The sequence below is a fragment of the Dendrobates tinctorius genome, unplaced genomic scaffold (assembly GCF_039654945.1).
Source record: "Dendrobates tinctorius isolate UK_male_01 unplaced genomic scaffold, ASM3965494v1 ptg000046l, whole genome shotgun sequence".
NCBI classification, from domain to species: domain Eukaryota; kingdom Metazoa; phylum Chordata; class Amphibia; order Anura; family Dendrobatidae; genus Dendrobates; species Dendrobates tinctorius.
Window position 1 is genome coordinate 76,185,597 of NW_027361714.1, and position 21,473 is coordinate 76,207,069.

Consider the following 21,473-nt stretch of genomic DNA (forward strand, 5'->3'; position numbering starts at 1 on the left):
AGGGGAAGGGACCCTATAAGCCCCCGTCACACACAGCGAGATCGCTAGCGAGATCGCTGCTGAGTCACAAGTTTTGTGACGCAACAGCGATCTCACCAGCGATATCGCTGTGTGTGACACCTATCAGCTACTGCCCCCCCCCCGCTGGGTATCGCTGATCATGCTCGAAAGCCCTGGACATTTTTTTTGATTGTTGGTCTCCATTTCTTTCAACAATGGTGTGGTCTCCCATGAAGTCCACTTTGGCTCATACAACGACGGATGGTGCGATCTGACACTGATGTTCTTTGAGCTTGTAGTTCACCTTTAATCTGTTTAGAAGTTATTCTGGACTCTTTTGTTACCATTCATATTATCTGTCTCTTTGATTTGTCATCAATTTTCTTCCTGTGGCCACATCCAGGGAGGATGGCTACAGTTCCATGGAGCTTAAATTTCTGAATAATATCTGCAACTGTAGTCACAGGAACATCAAGCTGCTTGGATATGATCTTATAACTTTTACCTTTAACATGTTTGGCTATAATTTTCTTTCTAATCTCCTGAGACAACTCTTTCCTTCGCTTCCTCTGGTCCATGCTGAGTGTGATACACACCATGTCACCAAACAGCACAGTGAGTATCCTTAGCCCTATATACAGGCCCACTCACTGATTCCAAGATTATAGACAACTGTGAAGCTAACTAGTGGACACACCTTGATTTAGCATATCCCTTTTGTTTCATTATTTTCAGGGGTACCATCATTTCTGTCCAGGCCTATTTCATGAGTTTTATTTTTTTTTATTCTGTAGAAGCATGGTTGAAAAGCAATGTCTGACTTTCATTTGTTCATGTTCATTGATTTTTTTATTTGTTATCACTTTTGTTAGATTCAAGTTATTTCAGAGACCATTGTGGGTTTTTCTGTCATTAACGAGGGGTACCAACAATTTTTACCACGTATGTATGTAATAAAATTGATATACTAACTATTGCATAAGACTTTAGAAGCGACATTCAATAAATATGAAAGTTTAACCTCCTGTTATTAAGTAATTTGTATTTATGATTATCCATTATGTTTCGTTAAGACACGCCACTTCATCAACAAGAAGACTGGTTCAAAGAAACTTTTGATTACTTGTTTAAACTTGCCAATTCCTCAGAGGCTGGTGAAGCTGGCATCCATTTGATTTCAGGGTAAGTAAATCAAAATTACAAGAATGGTTTGTGTACCTAAACAAAAAATAGCACTTGTTATTTCTCTGCCAGAATGTACAAATTGTATAAGTTTTTTAATGTGGGTTACAATAATGGCACATAGCAGAAAATGAAAGGCTATGTATCTTTGCAATCATCTTGCTTTTTCATTATTCTAGTATGTGTGAGGCAGTGACCTGTGTCACAGGTAGGGTCACTGTGTGTTCTCCACAGGATACGCACGGAGGTGTATTGAGGCCTTGGGAGTGCATTGCCATCGCAGACGTAGCATGCACAGCACTGCAGTTGCCCAAGGAAACTGGTCTCGGGCGTGGACAGTCTTGTGCCTGGAGGTGAACCAGAGGTAGACTGTCCTATGCCCAAAGGGAAGTCCAGCGTGTTTAACAGCTGCAAACTAAAAGGATCATGGACTGTGTAAAGATGTGAGTAGAGAGACAGTAACAGTCACCCATGGCAACTGGTCAGAGGTGAACTTGCGTGTATTGTGACTGCAATCCAGAGAATATGTGCCCACCTGCAGGATACTGGGATACTGGGTACTATGTAGTGCTGTGTTTATGCGAACTGGACATTAAGGCTATGCACGTGTGTGAACTTAACATGGTTGCTATGCACTTGTGTGAAATAGACATTTAATGTTGTGAAGTAACACATTAAAGAGACTTTGTGTTGGAACTTTGTGGGTCACTGCCTCATCTCTGCACAATGTGCTACCGGAGCACGACATACGGTGGAGAATGCGGGCAGTGTGAACTGAGGCATGTTGGTGAGCAAGTCTGCTGGAGAAATGGAGGAGCTTTTGGAGCAGTTTGTCAGTCAGCAATGGCTTCAGCAAGAGGTGCTGCAGGTCCAGAAGCAGCAAGAGGTGCTGCAGCGGAAGCTACCGAACTTCAGCAGTGTGAACAGGAGACTCCTAAGGTAAGGGGCTGTCAGCAGTGTCATGAAGAGTGGTCCTATGTAGAGTCTCGGCCCTCCACGTCTCAGGCAAATGACTTGTTACAGATGGTGGAGGAGTGGCTCCAGCCTAAGTTTTTGACCCATGCCGAGATGGTAGAGAGAGTGGTGGTCGATTGGATGGTACGGGCTCAGCCATGCAGCGTTGTGTCGGGCTAAGTGACCTAGGCACCATGGACCTGCTGATAAGATTGATTGAGTGGTATACACCTGCTCAGGACATTGTACCAGAGCATGGGAAAAGTCCACAAATCACTGCTGGGGTTAACCAGGACCAAGCCTGTGATGTGGGGGTAACCCAAAGTGAGGGTAGTAAAACTCCCATTTCCCCTAAAGCAGCTCCAAGGTCTAGTCGGGCTGCAGTTGTTGAGTGTTGGCAGTGTCATGAGCCTGGACATGGGGCTAGCAACTGTTCTGTAACATCTGAGCCCATGGACTGCAGGTATACTCGCCATATATCTATGTCTGCCCAGCCAGTCTGTACCACTACTACGATCACTGCCGGCAGTGAACCGCGATTGTTTCAGGTACTTGTGAAAGGGTGCCGAACAGAGCCTCTACTGGAGACGGGGAGCAAAGTGACTTTGGCCCATAGGTTCCTTGTTGCCGGGGACAACCCCAAAAGACAGAAAGTGAAGGTGATGGATATCGATGGGAAAATCCATAAATATCCAACTGTGGAGGTAAAATTTTCCACACCATGTGGGGACTTTAAACATGTGGTAGGAGTAGCGAAGACCCTTCCATATAGGTCTGTGTTGGGGAGAGACTTGCCCCTGTTTTGGTTCTTGTGGGAGACCAAGGTCAACCCTCTCACAGTAAAGGCTGTGCCAGGCGTAGAACCCGAAGATGTTGAGATACCTACCATAGGGGTCTCCAACCTAGGGGCAGAGTAACTCCGATAGGTTCCCCTAGATATATTTGCAGGGGAAGATGAAAAAGTTGTGCCAGGTACAGAACCTGAAGGTCCCAAGTCGGGGATACCTGCCATAGGGGTTGCCAACCTAGGGACAGAGTGTAACCCCGATAGGTTCCCTGTTATGAATGGGTCACCGAGGAGGAGAGCAGACCCAGGCTAAGCCACAGAAAACCAGAGGTTGGAAACTAAGCAGATTGCAGACCCCTTATCCTGTCCACACAACTAGCAGTAACCGTGGAGCATACCTACGATGATCCTAGACGCCTCGGCACAGCCGGAGAGCTAACTAAGCCTAAAACAAGAAAGGGGAAATCTAAACTGCCCCGGAGCAGACCTCAAAGTAATAGATAGCCCCCCAAACATATATTGTCGGTGAGACAAGTTGAAAACACAAACACAGGCAGAAAAATAGACTGAGCAAACGATGGGGCCCACACTGACTAGACAGGACAAGAAAGGAAAGAGAGTGTATCTGTAATCACACGAAAAACCCTGCAAAAGTCCAACACATCTGATGCACAAAAAACACTGAAGTCGCACGACATCGCCCCCACTATATCAGCACTCTGGTATATTCTGAAAGCAAAGCCAAAAGGAGACCAATATAACAGGGGACAAAACAAACTGGCACAAGCAGTGACATATGGGCGGTGATTCAGCACAGCCCCAGCCGGAGCTGGCTGACCCGTACAAAGCAGAGATAGACAAAACCAGATCAAATGCAAACAGAGTAGCAAATGAACCACTTAGCTGAACATGCAGGGACAGAGCAGGAGACATCAGACCTCAGGAGGCACAGGAAGAAAAACACCAGCAGGGATAGAGGGAGTCGGCTGTCTTAAATCCCAATCTGAAACCCCAGATCTCCAATCGTCTTCCTCATTATCAGGTGGCAAGCCTCTGTCAGTCAGATCAGCACCACTACCTCCAGTAACTACCAGAAGGAGCCCAGAAAGAGAACTCACAACCCCTCTGTCAATCTGACCAGCTCCTTTACCTTCAGTATTCACCAGAGGGAAGCCAGAGCGAGAATTCACAACAGTATCCCCCCCTTGAGGAGGGGTCACCGAACCCTCATCCACGGCACCAGGCCGGTCAGGATGGGCCCGGTGAAAAGCACGAACCAATCTTTCGGCATGAATGTCAGAAGCAGAGACCCAAGAATTATCCTCCTGGCCATATCCCTTCCATTTGACCATACTGGAGTCTCCGTCTAGCCAAACGAGAATCCAATATTTTCTCTACCTCATACTCCAAATTACCTTTAACCAATACAGGATCAGGACGCTCCGCCATGGGAACTACTGGCTCTACAAACCTCTTCAACAAGGATTTATGGAACACGTTATGAATCTTATGCGTAACCGGAAGACCCTAACGGAAAGAAATAGGATTAAGGATTTCCAAAATCTTATAAGGTCCAATGAATCTTGGCTAGAATTTTGGAGACGCAATCTTCATAGGAATATTCTTTGAAGACAACCAAACCATATCCCCCACTTTAAACCGGGGACCAATGGTCCTATGCCAGTTGGAAAACCATTGGGCTTTTTCCTGAGAGTGGGACAACTTATCCACCACTTGGTCCCAAATCTGCTGCATTCTCTCTACCACAGAATCCACACTTGGGCAGGCCGGAGATTCCACCTGCCCTGAAGAAAATCGAGGATGAAACCCAAAGTTACAGAAAAAGGGCGACATCAAAGTTTCAGAACTAGCCCTATTGTTTAGCGCAAATTCGGCCAAGGGCAAAAATGAGACCCAGTCATCCTGATCAGCAGATATAAAGCAACTCAAATAGGATTCCAAAGTCTGTTTTTTTCTCTCAGTCAGCCCATTGGTCTGAGGATGAAATGCAGAGGAGAAAGATAGCTGAATTCCCAGTTTGGAACAAATAGCTCTCCAAAATCTGGAAACAAACTGGACTCCTCTGTCCGACACAATGTTCTCAGGAATCCCGTGCAACTGAACTACCTGTTGTAAAAACATGGGCACCATCTCAGAAGAAGATGGCAACTTTGGGAGTGGTACAAGATGGACCATCTTAGAAAATCTATCACAGATCACCCAGATAACAGTCATCCTCTGAGAGACAGGAAGATCAGAAATAAAATCCATTGAGATATGAGTCCATGGCCTCCTGGGCGCCGACAGGGGCATCAACAACCCACTACAATGAGAACAGGGCTTGGACCGAGAACAAGTCCCACAGGACTGCACAAAATTCCTGACATCACGAGATAAGGCAGGCCACCAAAAAGACTGACTCACAAAATCTCTGGTACCAAAAATACCTGGACGACCAGCCAATGCGGAGCAATGAATTTCAGACATCACTCTCTTCCTCCACTGGTCAGGGACATACAATTTTCCCATAGGGCAACGTTCAGGTTTGTCCTCCTGAAATTCCTCCAGAGCACGTCTCAAATCGGGTGAGATGGCGAAAAGAACTGCCCCCTCATTTATAATGGTAGTAGGCTCGGTCACATCAAGAGAATCCGCAAAGAAACTCCTAGAAAGGGCGTCCGCCTTAATATTCTTAGTGCCCGGAAGAAAAGAGACCACAAAATTAAAACGCGTGAAAAACAAGGCCCACCTAGCCTGTCTAGGATTCAAGCGTTTAGCTGATTCAAGATAAATCAAATTCTTGTGGTCAGTGAGGACCACAACTTGATGTCTAGCTCCCACCAACCAATGTCTCCACTCTTCAAATGCCCATTTCATGGCCAACAATTCCCGATTCCCCATGTCATTGTTACGTTCAGATAGCGAGAATTTTCGAGAAAAGAAGGCACATGGACTCATCTTAGAAGTCACCGTATCTCTTTGGGACAAAACGGCTCCTGTACCAATCTCAGAAGCATCTACCTCCACCTAAAATGGGAGTGAGGCATCAGGTTGCCGTAGAACCGGAACAGAAGTGAATCTCCGCTTAAGCTCCTGAAATGCCAAAACTGCCTCTGGAGACCAATTCACCACATCAGCGCCCTTTTTGGTCAAATCAGTCAGTGGTTTAACAATACCAGAAAAATTACTTATAAATTTATGGTAGAAATTAGCAAAACCCAAAAACTTCTGGAGAGCCTTCAAAGAAGTGGGCTGAACCCAATCATAAATGGCCTGTATCTTGGCCGGGTCCATTTCAATAGCAGACGGGGACAAAATCAATCTCAAAAATGAAATTCTCTGTACACCAAAGAGGTACCTCGATCCCTTAACATACAGAGAATTTTCCCTCAAAATCCAGAACACAGTCCGGACATGTTCCACATGAGAATCCCAATCACTGGAAAACATCAAAATATCATCCAGATAAATGATCAAAAACTTATCCACAAAGTCCCGGAAAATATCGTTCATAAAAGACTGGAAGACAGAAGGGGCATTAGTGAGCCCAAAAGGCATCACCAGGTACTCAAAATGTCCCTCCGGAGTATTAAACGCCGTCTTCCATTCATCCCCATGCTTGATGCGAATAAGGTTATACGCCCCCCTGAGGTCAAGCTTGGTAAACCAACAGGCCCTTTTAACTCTGGAAAATAATTCAGAAATCAGGGGCAACGGGTACTGATATTTAACAGTGATTTTGTTAAGGGAACGATAGTCAATACATGGCCTTAATGAACCATCTTTCTTGGCCACAAAAAAAAAAACAGCACCTAAAGGTGAAGAGGATGGTCTAATATGACCCTTTTCCAACGACTCCTTGATATAAGATCACATAGCATCATGTTTGGGTACCGATAAGTTGAAAAACCGACCCTTGGGAAATTTACACCCGGGCATCAACTCAATTGCACAGTCATAACTCCTATGAGGAGGCAAAGATGCAGACTTACTCTCACTGAATACATCAGAAAAATCAGCCAAATAGTCAGGAATATCATGAGACTGGGGAGAGGTGGAGAAAACAGGAGTGTCACGAAGAACACATTGACAACCCCAACTCACCACAGACACAGATTTCCAATCTAAAACAGGATTATGAGTTTGCAACCAAGGGAAACCCAGAACAATAATATCATGCAAATTATGCAACACCAGAAATTTACAATTTTCTTGGTGGTCCGGGGCGACGCGCATTATCACCTGGGTCCAAAACTGGGGTTTATTCTCCGCCAAAGGAGTAGCATCAATACCCCTCAAAGGGATAGGAGTCCGCAGGGGTATCATGGGAAAACCACAACGTTTAGCAAAGTCCAAATCCATCAGTTTCAAAGCTGCTCCTGAATCAACAAAAGCCTTAGCGGAAAATGTAGACAAGGAGCCGATCAGGGTAATCGCCAAAAGGAACTTAGGCTGTACACTGCCCACCGCAAATGTGTGAGCAAAACGCTTTTCTCGTTTAGGGCAGACTGCAATAGTATGAGAGGCGTCCCCACAGAAAAAACACAACTTATTATTAGAGTTGAGCAACTTTTGGTTTTTTATGGTCGAGTTTCGTTTCGTGAAACTCGACTTTCCAAAAGTCGGGTCGAGCAAGATCGGCCGATTATAGGGAAAAGTCGGGGTCGTCCCGAAACACGAAACCCAATGTAAGTCAATGGGGAATAAAAGTCGGCAGTGAGAGGAGGACAGGAAACACACCTACAGTGCTCATTTGAATGCCAAAAGCATCAATTCTTCTTACTTAAGCTGGTCAACCTTAATTAACTTCATAATACAAGTTACGCACTGAAAAATGGGGGTTATTTGGCTAAAGTTGTGGGGGGGTAGGGCTGGCTCCAGGTTTTCATGTGCCCTGGGCGAAAGAGCGCCCCTTTAACACATAATACCACAACTCATCATGCTCCGATACGGCAGAGAAATAGCGGTATAGTACAATGAAAAATACTTCACTTTTTACATCTCATGACGAGGCCCATCTATTTCTCCATACAGAATCATTGGTCCCATATAATGTTTGAAACAGTATATGATTAGCTCCACATAATGCTACAGTATATGTTGGTCCCCATGGATGAAGCTCCACTGTCTTATGGGCCCAAATAATGCTCCAAACATAATGGGCCCCATTTCTAATTCTCTAGTGTATAATGGGCCCTGTAAATGCTGCTCCAGTGTCTGATGTCCACCTTTGGAATGTTCCAGTGTATGGTGGGCCCCATCTATCATTCTCCAGAGTATAGTGCTCCCCAAAAATTGCTGTCCCAACATTGAAAACAATCAAATAAGTCTCCTCGCTAGGGAATCCCTGTACTAGTCTGGACTCCTCGTCGTCCCCATCTTCCATCTCACTGCACAGTATTTCAACCTTGCAAGTGCTGTGATCCTGAGCAAGCAGGGGGGGCCCACTCGTTGGCGACGGCACTGGCACAGGGCCCCTGATAGTACGGTGGTGTGTCTGATGGCGGGTGGGCCGAACCTGCACTTTCATCTGCAGCTTCCTCTTTGTCACCGTGTAAGATGGAACTGTACATGGGAAGGGTAACCTGAGTTTCATCAGGGTCAGATTCAGGCCGGGTAGCGTGCGAGGGGAATGTAGTGGTCTGGGTCAATGTACCAGCAGATTCATCAAGCAGTGGCTGGGCATCAGTGCACTTGTGTCGCCCCCAGGAGTACGGTCGCCACAGTGGCATTACCTTCCTCCTAGGGAGTGTGATGTCATGCTTGGGAGCAACGAAGGATCTCTCTAGCAGGTTAACTGATTGGGCGGCGTTATTCCCACGAGTCATGACCCTCCAAACAGCGTTCATGAAGGCAAAGTGTTTGATTTACGTGGGCAGTATGGTTGCAAAGCTGAACCTTAAAGGAATGTCCAGAAGGGCACCACCAGGAGTGGAGCCTACGGCGTAATTTGACTCAACACGGGCAACCTCAACCATGCCAGCTACAGAACAGATGCACACATTGCAAGCTTAATTCCGTTAACGAACGAGACTCCGTCATGCCCCGCGGTCCGAGTCTGGCTTACTAGAGGGACACGTGAGGCTCTGGCACATGAGATTGGCCAATAACTGGTGTGTAATGCCCTTACATGTCCGTGGCTGCATGTGCGCTACACTGAAAAGGCCAGCGTTTGTCGCTTACAGGTGCAGATAACCCGCTGAACAATGTTAGTGATGGGGATCACTGATTACAATTATTACTCGCGAACAATGATTTCCCAGTAAGTGCAGGTCAACCGCAGTTCCGGAATTAGGCCTAACCGTCATTCCTGAAAAAAATGAAAAACTTACGTGTGCAAACCACAGGTGCTGTAGCTTGCTTAACAGCTCGCCAGCCGTTCTCACGCCCAGTATGGGTTACACGTGATTGCACAAAGGTGAGAAAGGGTACCGTATCCCCGGATAACATGTATGGATAGCGTACACATTCAAAATATATGTCTATACATCAGGAGGCAGGCTCAGACGGTGTTAGGCCCAGTATGGATTGCACGTGATTGCACAAAGGTGAGAAAGGGTACCGTATCCCCGGATAACATGTATGGATAGCGTACACATTCAAAAGATATGTCTATACATCAGGAGGCAGGCTCAGACGGTGTAAGGCCCAGTATGGCTTGCAAGTGATTGCACAAAGGTGAGAAAGGGTACCGTATCCCCGGATAACATGTATGGATAGCGTACACATTCAAAAGATATGTCTATACATCAGGAGGCAGGCTCAGACGGTGTCAGGCACAGTATGGCTTGCAAGTGATTGCACAAAGGTGAGAAAGGGTACCGTATCCCCGGATAACATGTATGGATAGCGTACACATTCAAAAGATATGTCTATACATCAGGAGGCAGGCTCAGACGGTGTCAGACACAGTATGAATTTGACGGCCCAGACTACACAGCGGAGGAGCAGGGAGAGGTAAAGATTGCAAATGCTGGGGCCCTGCCCAAGCAAGGGGGGCCCACTCGTGGGCGTCGATACTGGCACTGGGCCCCTCATAGTACGGCGGTGTGTCTGACGGCGGGTGTGCACCACCACCGTCAGAGACTTGATTGCACTATGAGGGACCCTGTGCCAGTGCCCGCGCCCAAGAGTCGGCCTACCCACCTGTCCAGGGCAACGGCACTCGCACGGTGTCGTGCGCTAGGTGGTGACCCCGGCCATAGGGGGGGAGGCAGGACAGTTAGGGAGTTTTAGAAAGTGGCATATGCTGATGTTGGACATTCAGCTCATGCAAAAGGCGAAGTAGGTCAAGTCCCAGGAAGAGGTGGACCAAAGCAAGCCATTTTTCTGTCACCCTATGTGTCATCAGGGGAAGGTGGGACAAAATACTTGGAAACCCATGCATGGTTCATTTTAATGAAGGTTAGATCATCCACATTTTGGGTTGACAGACGGGTCCTTTTTTCTGTCAGGATTGATCCAGCTGCACTGAAGACTCTTTCCGATAGCACACTTGCAGCTGGGCAAGCGAGCTCCTGTAAGGCATATTGTGCCAATTCAGGCCAGGTGTCCAGTTTAGCAGCCCAATAGTCAAAGGGGAATGACCTGTGTGGGAAAACATCGATATGGGAGGAAAAGTAGTTTGTAACCATAGTTGACAACTGCTGTCTCCTGTCACTTTCCATCGATGCAGTATTACCAGTTGTGTGAGCGGTACTTGAAAAATCAGTCCACAACATTGTCATGAAACCCCTGTCTCCAACGCCACTTCTGCTGTGTGCACCATGAACACCTCTGCCAAGCTGCCCCCGGCCCGTACGGCTCGTGTGAGAACCATCACCGCTGCTGTGTGCTGGGAATGCCTCAAGCAACCGATTTACCAGAGTTGCTTGTTTATTAGCCAATATTAGGTCAAGGTTCTCCTGTGGCATGATGTTTTGTAATTTGCCTTTATAGCGTGGATCCAGGATGCTGGCCAACCAGTAGTCGTCATCGTTCATCATTTTGGCAATGCGGGGGTCCCTTTTTATGATCCGCAAGGCATAATCTGACATGTGGGCCAATGTTCCCGGTGTCAATGATGCACTGCGAGTGCTGGTTGGAGGAGCACTTTCTGGCAAATCCACATCCCTCCAATCACGCACAAACCCTGTACCAGACCTTGCCACGCCAACATTTTCACTTGCCCCACGAGATGCATCCTCCTCCCCTAAGTAATCATCCCCATCATCATCCTCCTCCTCCTCTTCTTCCTCCAACTCGTCCAGGAGAGGTCCCTGAGCAGACAATGGCTGAATGTCATCAAGGATTCCCTCCACCTCTTCCTCCTCGTCAACATTGGCTGCAGACGCCTGCTCCTTAAGGTGCGTCAAAGTTTGCATGAGCAGACGCATAAGTGGGATGCTCATGCTTAGGATGGCGTCGTCTGCGCTTACCAGCCGTGTGCATTCCTCAAAACACTGAAGGACTTTACAGAGGTCTTTCAGCTTCGACCACTGCACACCTGTCAACTCCATGTCTGCTCTCAAAGTGCCTGGCCGTGTATCCTCCCACAAATGCATTATGGCCTGCCTCTGCTCACACAGCCGCTCCACCATGTGCAGGGTGGAGTTCCACCTTGTTGCAATGTCGATAATGAGGCGGTGGTTGGGAAGGTGGAGCAATCGCTGCAGCTTCTGCATACGAACGGAGTGTACAGGCGACCGGCGGATGTGCGCGCACAGTCTTCGCACCTTCTGGAGCAGGGCTGTTAACTCCGGATAATTTTTGAGGAAGCACTGCACCACCAGGTTCAAGGTGTGAGCCAAGCAAGGTATGTGGCTGAGTTTTGAAAGGGCTATGGCTGCCACAAAATTACGGCCGTTATCACTAACTACCTTGCCTGCCTCAAGATGTACACTGCCCAGCCATGACTCAGTTTGTCGCTTCAAGTACTCGGCCAGCACCTCGGCGGTGTGTCTGTCGCCCAAACACATCATCTGCAACACAGCCTGCTGACGCTTTCCACTAGCTGCTCGATAGGGGGACACCTCGTGTGCAACAGTGGCAGTTGCAGATGGAGTGCTCGTACGACTGCACTCTGTGGACGAGCTTTCGCTTCTGGAGGAGGAGGAGGAGGAGGGTGGAACGCCTACAGCCAACTGTTTCCTATACCGTGGGCTAGGCAGCACTGTCCCACCACCGCTGTCCCCTGTGGACCCTGCATCCACCACATTAACCCAGTGCGCAGTGATGGACACGTAACGGCCCTGGCCATGCCGACTGGACCATGCATCAGTTGTGAGGTGCACCTTTCCACTCACTGACTGCTTGAGTGCATGGACAATGCGGTCTTTCACATGATGGTGGAGGGCTGGGATGGCTTTGCGAGAGAAGAAGTGGCGACTGGGTAGGTCATAGCGTGGTACTGCATAGGCCATGAGTTCACGGAAAGCTGCGCTTTCCACCAACCGATAGGGCATCATCTCTAATGAGATTAGTTTGGCAATGTGGGCGTTCAAACCCAGTGTACGCGGATGAGAGACTGAGTACTTTCTTGACCTACTCATAGTGTCTGGGAGGGTGAGCTGGACTTGAGAGCTGCATATGGTAGAAGTAGCGGTGGACAGGGCGGACTGAGAGAGGGTTGATGATGGTGATGGAGTTGGTGTTCTTTCTGATGGCCTAGACTCAGTATTTCGTTGATATAACAGTGGGATTCCCTGACTGCTGTGGCCTTGCAACGACACCTCAACATTTGCTGCTGTGATAACCGGTGGGCTTACAGTGGGGGAAACAATGTAGCGTTGCTGACTACCTTCTTTGTGATCAGTTGCACATGTGGCACTTGAGGTTTGGTGTTGTGTCCACGCTTGCAAGTGCATGCTGGTTAAATGTCTAAGCATGCAACTGGTATTCAAATTTTTCAGATTTTTCCCTCGGCTAAAGGTCTTTGCGCACTTCTTACAGATAACCTTGGCCTGATCATGAGGATTTTGTTCAAAAAAGTGCCACACTGCACTCTTCCTACTTTGGCAGACATTTTGCGGCCTAGTACGCTGTGATGTTTTGACCCTCTGGACAAGCTGTCCAGCAACTCTTTTGATTTTTGGAACCTGTCTTTCGAGTGCTCCGGGCCTGCCAGATAACAGCTGTTGCGATGTTGATGTCTGCTGTGGATGCTCCTCATCTGAGCTATTGGAAGCAGCACCCTCTTCCCCCAATGGATGCCAATCTGGGTCAACAACTGGGTCATCCATCACCTCCTCTTCAATGTCATGTGCACCTTCCTCTGTGTCACCGTGTATGGTGGTATAGTGTGAGGGAAGGGGCACCTGAGTCTCATCAGGGTCAGAATCTGGCTCTGTACACTGCGAGGACAATGTAGTGCTCTGAGTGAATGTACCAGCAGAATCATCTATCAGCGGCTGTGCATCAGTGCACTCCATGTCAGATTCATCTTGGCCTGGGTAATTCACCATTTCACTTGATAATCCAGGCATGGTATGTGAAAACAGCTCCATGGAGTAATCAGTAGTATGGCCTGCGTCATCCTTCAATCTTGGTTGTGGTGAAGGACACAAGGAAAGGTGTGGTTCATGAACATGAGCCTCCAATGACGACTCAGTGCTTTTACTTTTTACAACTTCAGAAGAGGAGGCGATAGAGCTGGAGGCTGAGTCAGCAATGTAAGACAAAACTTTTTCCTGATGCTCTGGCGTTAAAAGCGGTTTGCCAACTCCTAGAAAACTAAGCCTTCGAAGCCTTATGGAGCCAGACGATGACGCAGGCTCAACACCTCCTGCATTCGGTCCTATTTTGCTTTTGCCACTACCATCAGATCCACCACCAACACCATCATTACCAGCTGCCAACCCCCGCCCAATTCCACGGCCTCTTCCACCAGCCTTCCTCATTTTTGGTAGAAATGTAGACAAAATCCAACAAACTATATAGTAATGTAAAACAAGGTACAAGGTGTCTATAGGACAGGGGAGATTTAGATTTTCTGCACACACTAGTGGACACTGGACACTTTTGGATTGTGTGAGGCCCACTGAATATCAGAGCGCTATGTCACAGGCTCGATGGCACAGGTGTGAAAAAAGTGACTACAGGATAAGGGAGATTTTGAATTTTTGTGAGATTTTGAATTTCTGCAGACACTTGTGGACACTGGACACTTGGATTGTGTGAGGCCCACTGAATATCACAGCGCTATGTCACAGGCTCGATGGCACAGGTGTGAAAAAAGTGACTACAGGATAAGGGAGATTTAGATTTTCTGGGAGATTTTGATTTTCTGCAGACACTTGTGGACACTGGACACTTGGATTGTGTGAGGCCCACTGAATATCACAGCGCTATGTCACAGGCTCGATGGCACAGGTGTGAAAAAAGTGACTACAGGATAAGGGAGATTTAGATTTTCTGCAGACACTTGTGGACACTGGACACTTGGATTGTGTGAGGCCCACTGAATATCACAGCGCTATGTCACAGGCTCGATGCAGCAGGTGTGAAAAAAGTGACTACAGGATAAGGGAGATTTTGAATTTCTGCAGACACTGGACACTTTGGGATTGTGTGAGGCCCAATGAATATCAGAGCGCTATGTCACAGGCTCGATGCAGCAGTTGTGAAAAAAGTGACTACAGGATAAGGGAGGTTTTGAATTTCTGCAGACACTTGTGGACACTGGACACTTTTGGATTGTGTGAGGCCCACTGAATATCAGAGCGCTATGTCACAGGCTCGATGGCACAGGTGTGAAAAAAGTGAATTGTAGAATTGGACAGAATAGGAATCTCCCTAGAGTGTAGGTCTGTAAGAACGGAACAAGTCCTCCACAGTGACACACAGATAGCTTCACTGTGGCTGTGATAACAGCCGTTACACGGTACTGTGTGAGGAGCGTACACCGCTGTATGGTGTGAATAAATGCACGCTCAGTACCTTAGCAGGACAAAAAAAAAATTGGGATTGCTTTTAAAAAAGCAGTTTGCAGAGCAGTGGGGAAACAGCAATGCAGCTGTCAGGAAGCCTTAGAAGGCAGCCTAACAACCAACACCGCTGATCCACCACAATATAGCCTCCCCTTGCACTGCACACACAGTGACTGGTGTGTTGCACAGGCAAAATCGCTAGCAGCAGAAGCAGTTTTTTTTTCTTCTTCCCTGCCTAACGCTCTCCCTACAGAATCAGCAACCTCTCCCTATGCTAAGATCGGCAGAAGTAAGATGGCGGTCGGCGTGCACGCCCTTTTATAACCCCTGTGACGCCCACCAAAGCAAGCCAATCACTTGCATGCCCTTCTGAAAGATGGTGGCGACCCCTGCCTATGTCATCACGTTGCCCACAGTGTCCGTGGATCCTGATTGGCTGAAAAAGAGCGCTAAACAAACTTTTGAAACGCGACTTTGGCGCGTAAGTCGCCGACCTCGTGGCCGACCTCATCCTAGGGTCGGGTTTCGTTTCATGAAACCCGACTTTGCCAAAAGTCGGCGACTTTTGAAATTGTTCGACCCGTTTCGCTCAACTCTACTTATTATGCCTTCTAAACTCCTAATGTTGCGCCCTAGACAAAACCCTATCACGTTGCATGGATTCAGAAGTTCGTTCGAAAGGCGGCAACGCCTCTCGTGTAGTTTTACGTTCACGTAAACGCCGATCAATTTGAATGGCCAATGACATAGAGTCGTCAAGACCAGAGGGAACAGGAAATCCCACCATAAAATCTTTTACGGTTTCTGCCAAACCCTTCCGAAAGAGAGCTGCTAGGGCATCGTCATTCCATTTAGTAAGGACTGCCTACTTTCAGAATTTTTGACAATATAACTCTGCAGAATCCTGACCCTGGTTCAATGCCAATAAGGTTTTCTCAGCTTGATCAATAGCATTAGGTTCATCATACAACAACCCCAAGGCTTGAAAAAACGCGTCCACATTAGCCAGAATAGCATCTCCGGGTGTTAAAGAAAAGGCCCAATCCTGGGGATCGCCGCGCAGCAAGGAGATGACAATTTTAACCTGCAGCACAGAGCTCCCTGATGAGTTAGGTTTCAAAGCAAAAAATTGTTTACAATTATTCTTAAAATTCAAAAATTTAGCCCAATCCCCAAAAAACACATCAGGAGTATTGGTTCAACAGCAGATGATTGAGCGAGATAGGCAGAAATTCCCCGCACTTCAGCAGCGAGCTGCTCAACACGATCAGACAATTGCTTAGTCTCCATTTGGATAAAAAATATCCTCCTACAGCCCCGGAGGAAAAAAAAAGAGGAAAAAATATATTTAAAAAAATTCTGACACTAATTTTTTTTTTTTAATTCTTTCCTTCTTTAGAGTACCCTAGAGTCTACAGTTAGGCTGGTGATTCTGTTATGAATAGGTCACTGAGGAGGATAGCAGGCCCAGGGTAAGCCACAGAAAACCAGAGAGGTTGGTAACTGAGCAGATTGCAGACCCCTGATCCTGTCCACACAACTAGCAGTAGCCGTGGAGCGTACCTACGATGATCCTAGACGCCTCAGCACAGCCAGAGAGCTAACTAAGCCTAAAGCAAGAAATGTGAAATCTAAACTGCCCTGGAGCAGACCCCAAAGTAATAGATAGCCCCCAAACATATATTGTCAGAGCTGTCCCAAACTTACCAGGGGACATTTCCAGCTCGGGGTTCAATTGGGTATCCACGACCTCGACTGCCACATCCTCTAGGGGATGCCTAATGGGGTAACACTCTGTCCCTAGGTTGGCGACCCCTGTGGCAGATATCTCTGACTCAACATCTTTGAGTTCTGCGACCGAAACAACATTTTCGTCCTCCCCTGCCAATACATCTAAGGGGAACCTATCGGGGTTCCACTCTGTCCCTAGGTTGGCGACCCCTGTGGCAGATATTTCTGACTCGACATCTTCGGGTTCTGTGATTGAAACAACATTTTCATCCTCCCCTGCCAATACCTCTAAGGGGAACTGTTGTGAATTCTCTCTCTGGCTTCCCTCTGGTGATTCCTGAAGGTAAAGGAGCTGGTCAGATTGACAGAGGAGTTGCGAGTTTTCTTTCTGGGCTCCCTCTGGTGGTTACTGAAGGTAGTGGAGCTGATCTGATTGACAGAGGCTTGCCACCTGATAATGAGGAAGATGATTGGAGATCTGGGGTTTCAGATTGGGATTTACGACAGCCGACTCCCTCTATCCCTGCTGGTGATTTGCTTCCTGTTCCTCCTGAGGTCTGATTTCTCCAGCTCTGTCCCTGCATGTTCAGCTAAGTGGTTTATTTGCTATTCTGTTTGCATTTGATCTGGTTTTGTCTACCTCTTCTTGGTGCGGGTTAGCCAACTTCGGCTGGGGCTGTGCTGAATCACCGCCCATATGTTACTGCTTGTGCCAGTTTGTTTTGTCCCCTGTTATATTGGTCTCCTTTTGCTTTGCTTTCAGAATATACCAGAGTGCTGATATAGTGGGGGCAAAGTCGTGAGACTTCAGTGTTTTTTGTGCATCAGACGTGTTGGACTTTTGCAGGGTTTTTTGCGTGATTGCAGACAGTGTCTTTCCTTTCCTGTCATGTCTAGGCAGTGTGGGCTCCATCATTTGCTCAGTCTATATTTCTGACAATATATAATAGTGTCGGGCGGGGGGTGTCCCAGGGACATGCGGATGCCCTGTCACACCCCCATGTGGGGTGACAAGTGTTCAACCCCACAGGTTTGAACGGGGGAAGTATGTGAGGCAGTGAGCTGTGTCACAGGTAGGGGTCACTGTGTGTTCTCCCCAGGATAAGCACGGAGGTGTATTGAGGCCATGGGAGTGCATTGCCATCGTGGGCATAGCTGTGATTGCAATAGTGAAGCAGTGACTGATGTCACAGGTAGGGGGTCACTGTGTTCTTGCCAGGATGTGCATGGAGGCGTATGAAGGCCATAGGAGTGCAAGGCAGTCACAGGCATAGCTGTAATTACAATGCACACTAAAAGTTAAATGCAGTTGTGGCCAAAAGTATTGACACCCCTGCAATTCTGTCAGATAATACTCAGTTTCTTCCTGAAAATGATTGCAAACACAAATTCTTTGGTATTATTATCTTCATTTAATTTGTCTTAAATGAAAAAGCACAAAAGAGAATGAAGCAAAAAGCAAAACATTGATCATTTCACACAAAACTCCAAAAATGGGCCAGACAAAAGTATTGGCACCCTTAGCCTAATACTTGGTTGCACAACCTTTAGCCAAAATAACTGCGACCAACCACTTCCGGTAACCATCAATGAATTTCTTACAATGCTCTGCTGTAATTTTAGACCATTCTTCTTTGGCAAACTGCTCCAGGTCCCTGATATTAGAAGGGTGCCTTCTCCAATCTGCCATTTTTAGATCTCTCCTCAGGTGTTCTATGGGATTCAGGTCTGGACTCATTGCTGGCCACCTTAGAAGTCTCCAGTGCTTTCTCTCAAACCATTTTCTAGTGCTTTTTGAAGTGTGTTTTGGGTCATTGTCCTGCTGGAAGACCCATGACCTCTGAGGGAGACCCAGCTTTCTCACATTGGGCCCTACATTATTCTGCAAAATTTGTTGGTAGTCTTCAGACTTCATAATGCCATGCACACGGTCAAGCAGTCCAGTGCCAGAGGCAGCAAAGCAACCCCAAACCATCAGGGAACCTCCGCCATGTTTGACTGTAGGGACCGTATTCTTTTCTTTGAATGCCTCTTTTTTTTCTCCTGTAAACTCTATGTTGATGCCTTTGCCCAAAAAGCTCTACTTTTGTCTCATCTGACCAGAGAACAGTCTTCCAAAACGTTTTAGGCTTTTTCAGGTAAGTTTTGGCAAACTCCAGCCTGGCTTTTTTATGTCTCGGGGTAAGAAGTAGGGTCTTCCTGGGTCTCCTACCATACAGTCCCTTTTCATTCAGATGCCAACGGATAGTACGGGTTGACACTGTTGTACCCTCGGACTGCAGGGCAGCTTGAACTTGTTTGGATGTTAGTCGAGGTTCTTTATCCAACATCCGCACAATCTTGCATTGAAATCTCTCGTCAATTTTTCTTTTCCGTCCACATCTAGGGAGGTTAGCCACAGTGCCATGGGCTTTAAACTTCTTGATAACACAGTGCACGGTAGACACAGGAACATTCAGGTCTTTGGAGATGGACTTGTAGCCTTGAGATTGCTCATGCTTCCTCACAATTTGGTTTCTCAAGTCCTCAGACAGTTCTTTGGTCTTCTTTCTTTTCTCCATGCTCAATGTGGTACACACAAGGACACAGGACAGAGGTTGAGTCAACTTTAATCTATGTCAACTGGCTGCAAGTGTGATTTAGTTATTGCCAACACCTGTTAGGTGCCACAGGTAAGTTACAGGTTCTGTTAATTACACAAATTAGAGAAGCATCACATGATTTTTCAAACTGTGCCAATACTTTTGTCCACCCTCTTTTTTATGTTTGGTGTGGAATTATATCCAATTTGGCTTTAGGACAATTCTTTTGGTGTTTTTTCATTTAAGACAAATTAAATGAAGATAATAATACCAAAGAATTTGTGTTTGCAATCATTTTCAGGAAGAAACTGAGTATTATCTGACAGGCGTAAGTGCTAGCCTTGGACATGCCAGTGTCCAAGGCAAAAGTAGTGAAAACCTGCTCTGGGATGTTGTGCTATGAAAGAGACTGCAGGATGGTAGTCGTGCAGTCCGTTTCATTCCAGCCCTGGGTTTTCCATGTGGCTGAAGGCCACAGGTTTCTATGTTAAAAGCCCTGTAGTATAGGGTATGTGTGTGTCAGGGCTGAGTTAGTCTGGTGTGTGCTGATGTGCAGAGCAGTCGGCTTTGCAGAGCTATACCTGTGTGAGGCAACACAGGCCAGCGGAGCCAGCATCCAAGGCAGCTGAATAGCCTGGCACCCACAGCATACACAGTGCTGCAGTCACCCACGGAAACTAGTCTCGGGTGTGGACGGTCTTGTGCCCGGAGGTGAACCGGAGGTAGACTGTCCTGTGCCTAAAGGGAAGTCCAGCGTGTTTAATGGCTGCAAACTAAAGGATCATGGACTGTGCAAAGCTGTGAGTAGAGAGAGAGTAACTGCAGATGCAGTCACCCATGGCAACTAGTCAGAGGTGAACTTGCATGTGTAATGACTGCAATCCAGAGGATATATGCCCAGCTGCAGGATACTGGGTACTAGGTAGTGCTGTGTTTATGTGAACTGGACATTAAGCCTACTCACTTGTGCGAACTTAACATGGTTGCTATGCACTTTAATGTTGTGAAGTAACACATTAAAGAGACTTTGAGTTGGAACTTTGTGGGTCACTGCCTCATCGCTGTGCAATGTGCTACCGGAGCACTACATATGGAACATGAATCCTCTTCGCAACAGGTTCTAACTAGAGTTGAGCGACTTTTGGTTTTTTAGGGTCGTGTTTCATTTCGTGAAACCCGACTTTTCCAAAAGTCGGGTCGAGCAAGATCGGCCGATTATAGGGAAAAGTCGGGGTCGTCCCGAAACACGAAACCCAATGTAAGTCAATGGGGAATAAAAGTCGGCAGTGCGAGGAGGACAGGAAACACACCTACAGTGCCCATTTGAATGCCAAAAGCATCAATTCTTCTTACTTAAGCTTGTCAACCTTAATTAACTTCATAATACAAGTTACGCACTAAAAAATGGGGGTTATTTGGCTAAAGTTGTGGGGGGGTAGGGCTGGCTCCAGGTTTTCATGTGCCCTGGGCGAAAGAGCACCCCTTTAACACATAATACCACAACTCATCATGCTCCGATACGGCAGAGAAATAGCGGTATAGTACAATGAAAAATACTTCACTTTTTACATCTCATGATGAGGCCCATCTATTTCTCCATACAGAATCATTGGTCCCATATAATGTTTGAAACAGTATATGATGAGCTCCACATAATGCTACAGTATATGTTGGTCCCCATGGATGAAGCTCCACTGTCTTATGGGCCCAAATAATGCTCCAAACATAATGGGCCCCATTTCTAATGCTCTAGTGTATAATGGGCCCTGTAAATGCTGCTCCAGTGTCTGATGTCCACCTTTGGAATGTTCCAGTGTATGGTGGGCCCCATCTATCATTCTCCAGAGTATAGTGCTCCCCAAAAATTGCTGTCCCAACATTGAAAACAATCAAATAAGTCTCCTCGCTAGGGAATCCCTGTACTAGTCTGGACTCCTCGTCGTCCCCATCTTCCATCTCACTGCACAGTATTTCAACCTTGCAAGTGCTGTGATCCTGAGCAAGCAGGGGGGCCCACTCGTTGGCGACGGCACTGGCACAGGGCCCCTGATAGTACGGTGGTGTGTCTGATGGCGGGTGGGCCGAACCTGCACTTTCATCTGCAGCTTCCTCTTTGTCACCGTGTAAGATGGAACTGTATATGGGAAGGGTAACCTGAGTTTCATCAGGGTCAGATTCAGGCCGTGTAGCGTGCGAGGGGAATGTAGTGGTCTGGGTCAATGTACCAGCAGATTCATCGAGCAGTGGCTGGGCATCAGTGCACTTGTGTCGCCCCCAGGAGTACGGTCGCCACAGTGGCATTAACTTCCTCCTAGGGAGTGTGATGTCATG

General features: G+C 47.2%; 1 protein-coding gene across 6 annotated transcripts in view; it reads left to right on the forward strand.

Annotated features, from left to right (window-relative positions):
- The window catches only part of DDO (D-aspartate oxidase), a 184,615-nt gene that overhangs the window by 150,600 nt on the left and 12,542 nt on the right, over nucleotides 1-21,473 (forward strand). For 4 of the 6 annotated variants that reach the window (XR_012232320.1, XM_073576008.1, XM_073576012.1 and 1 more), the window contains one exon: nucleotides 1,074-1,182. Coding sequence is in view for 5 of the 6 variants with exons in the window: in XM_073576008.1 (XP_073432109.1) it covers nucleotides 1,074-1,182 (109 nt within the window). In the remaining variant the exon portion in view is untranslated. Of the gene's footprint in view, nucleotides 1-872; nucleotides 943-1,073; nucleotides 1,183-21,473 lie in introns of all 6 variants that reach the window. The other 2 variants (XM_073576010.1, XM_073576011.1) reach the window with 1 other exon arrangement.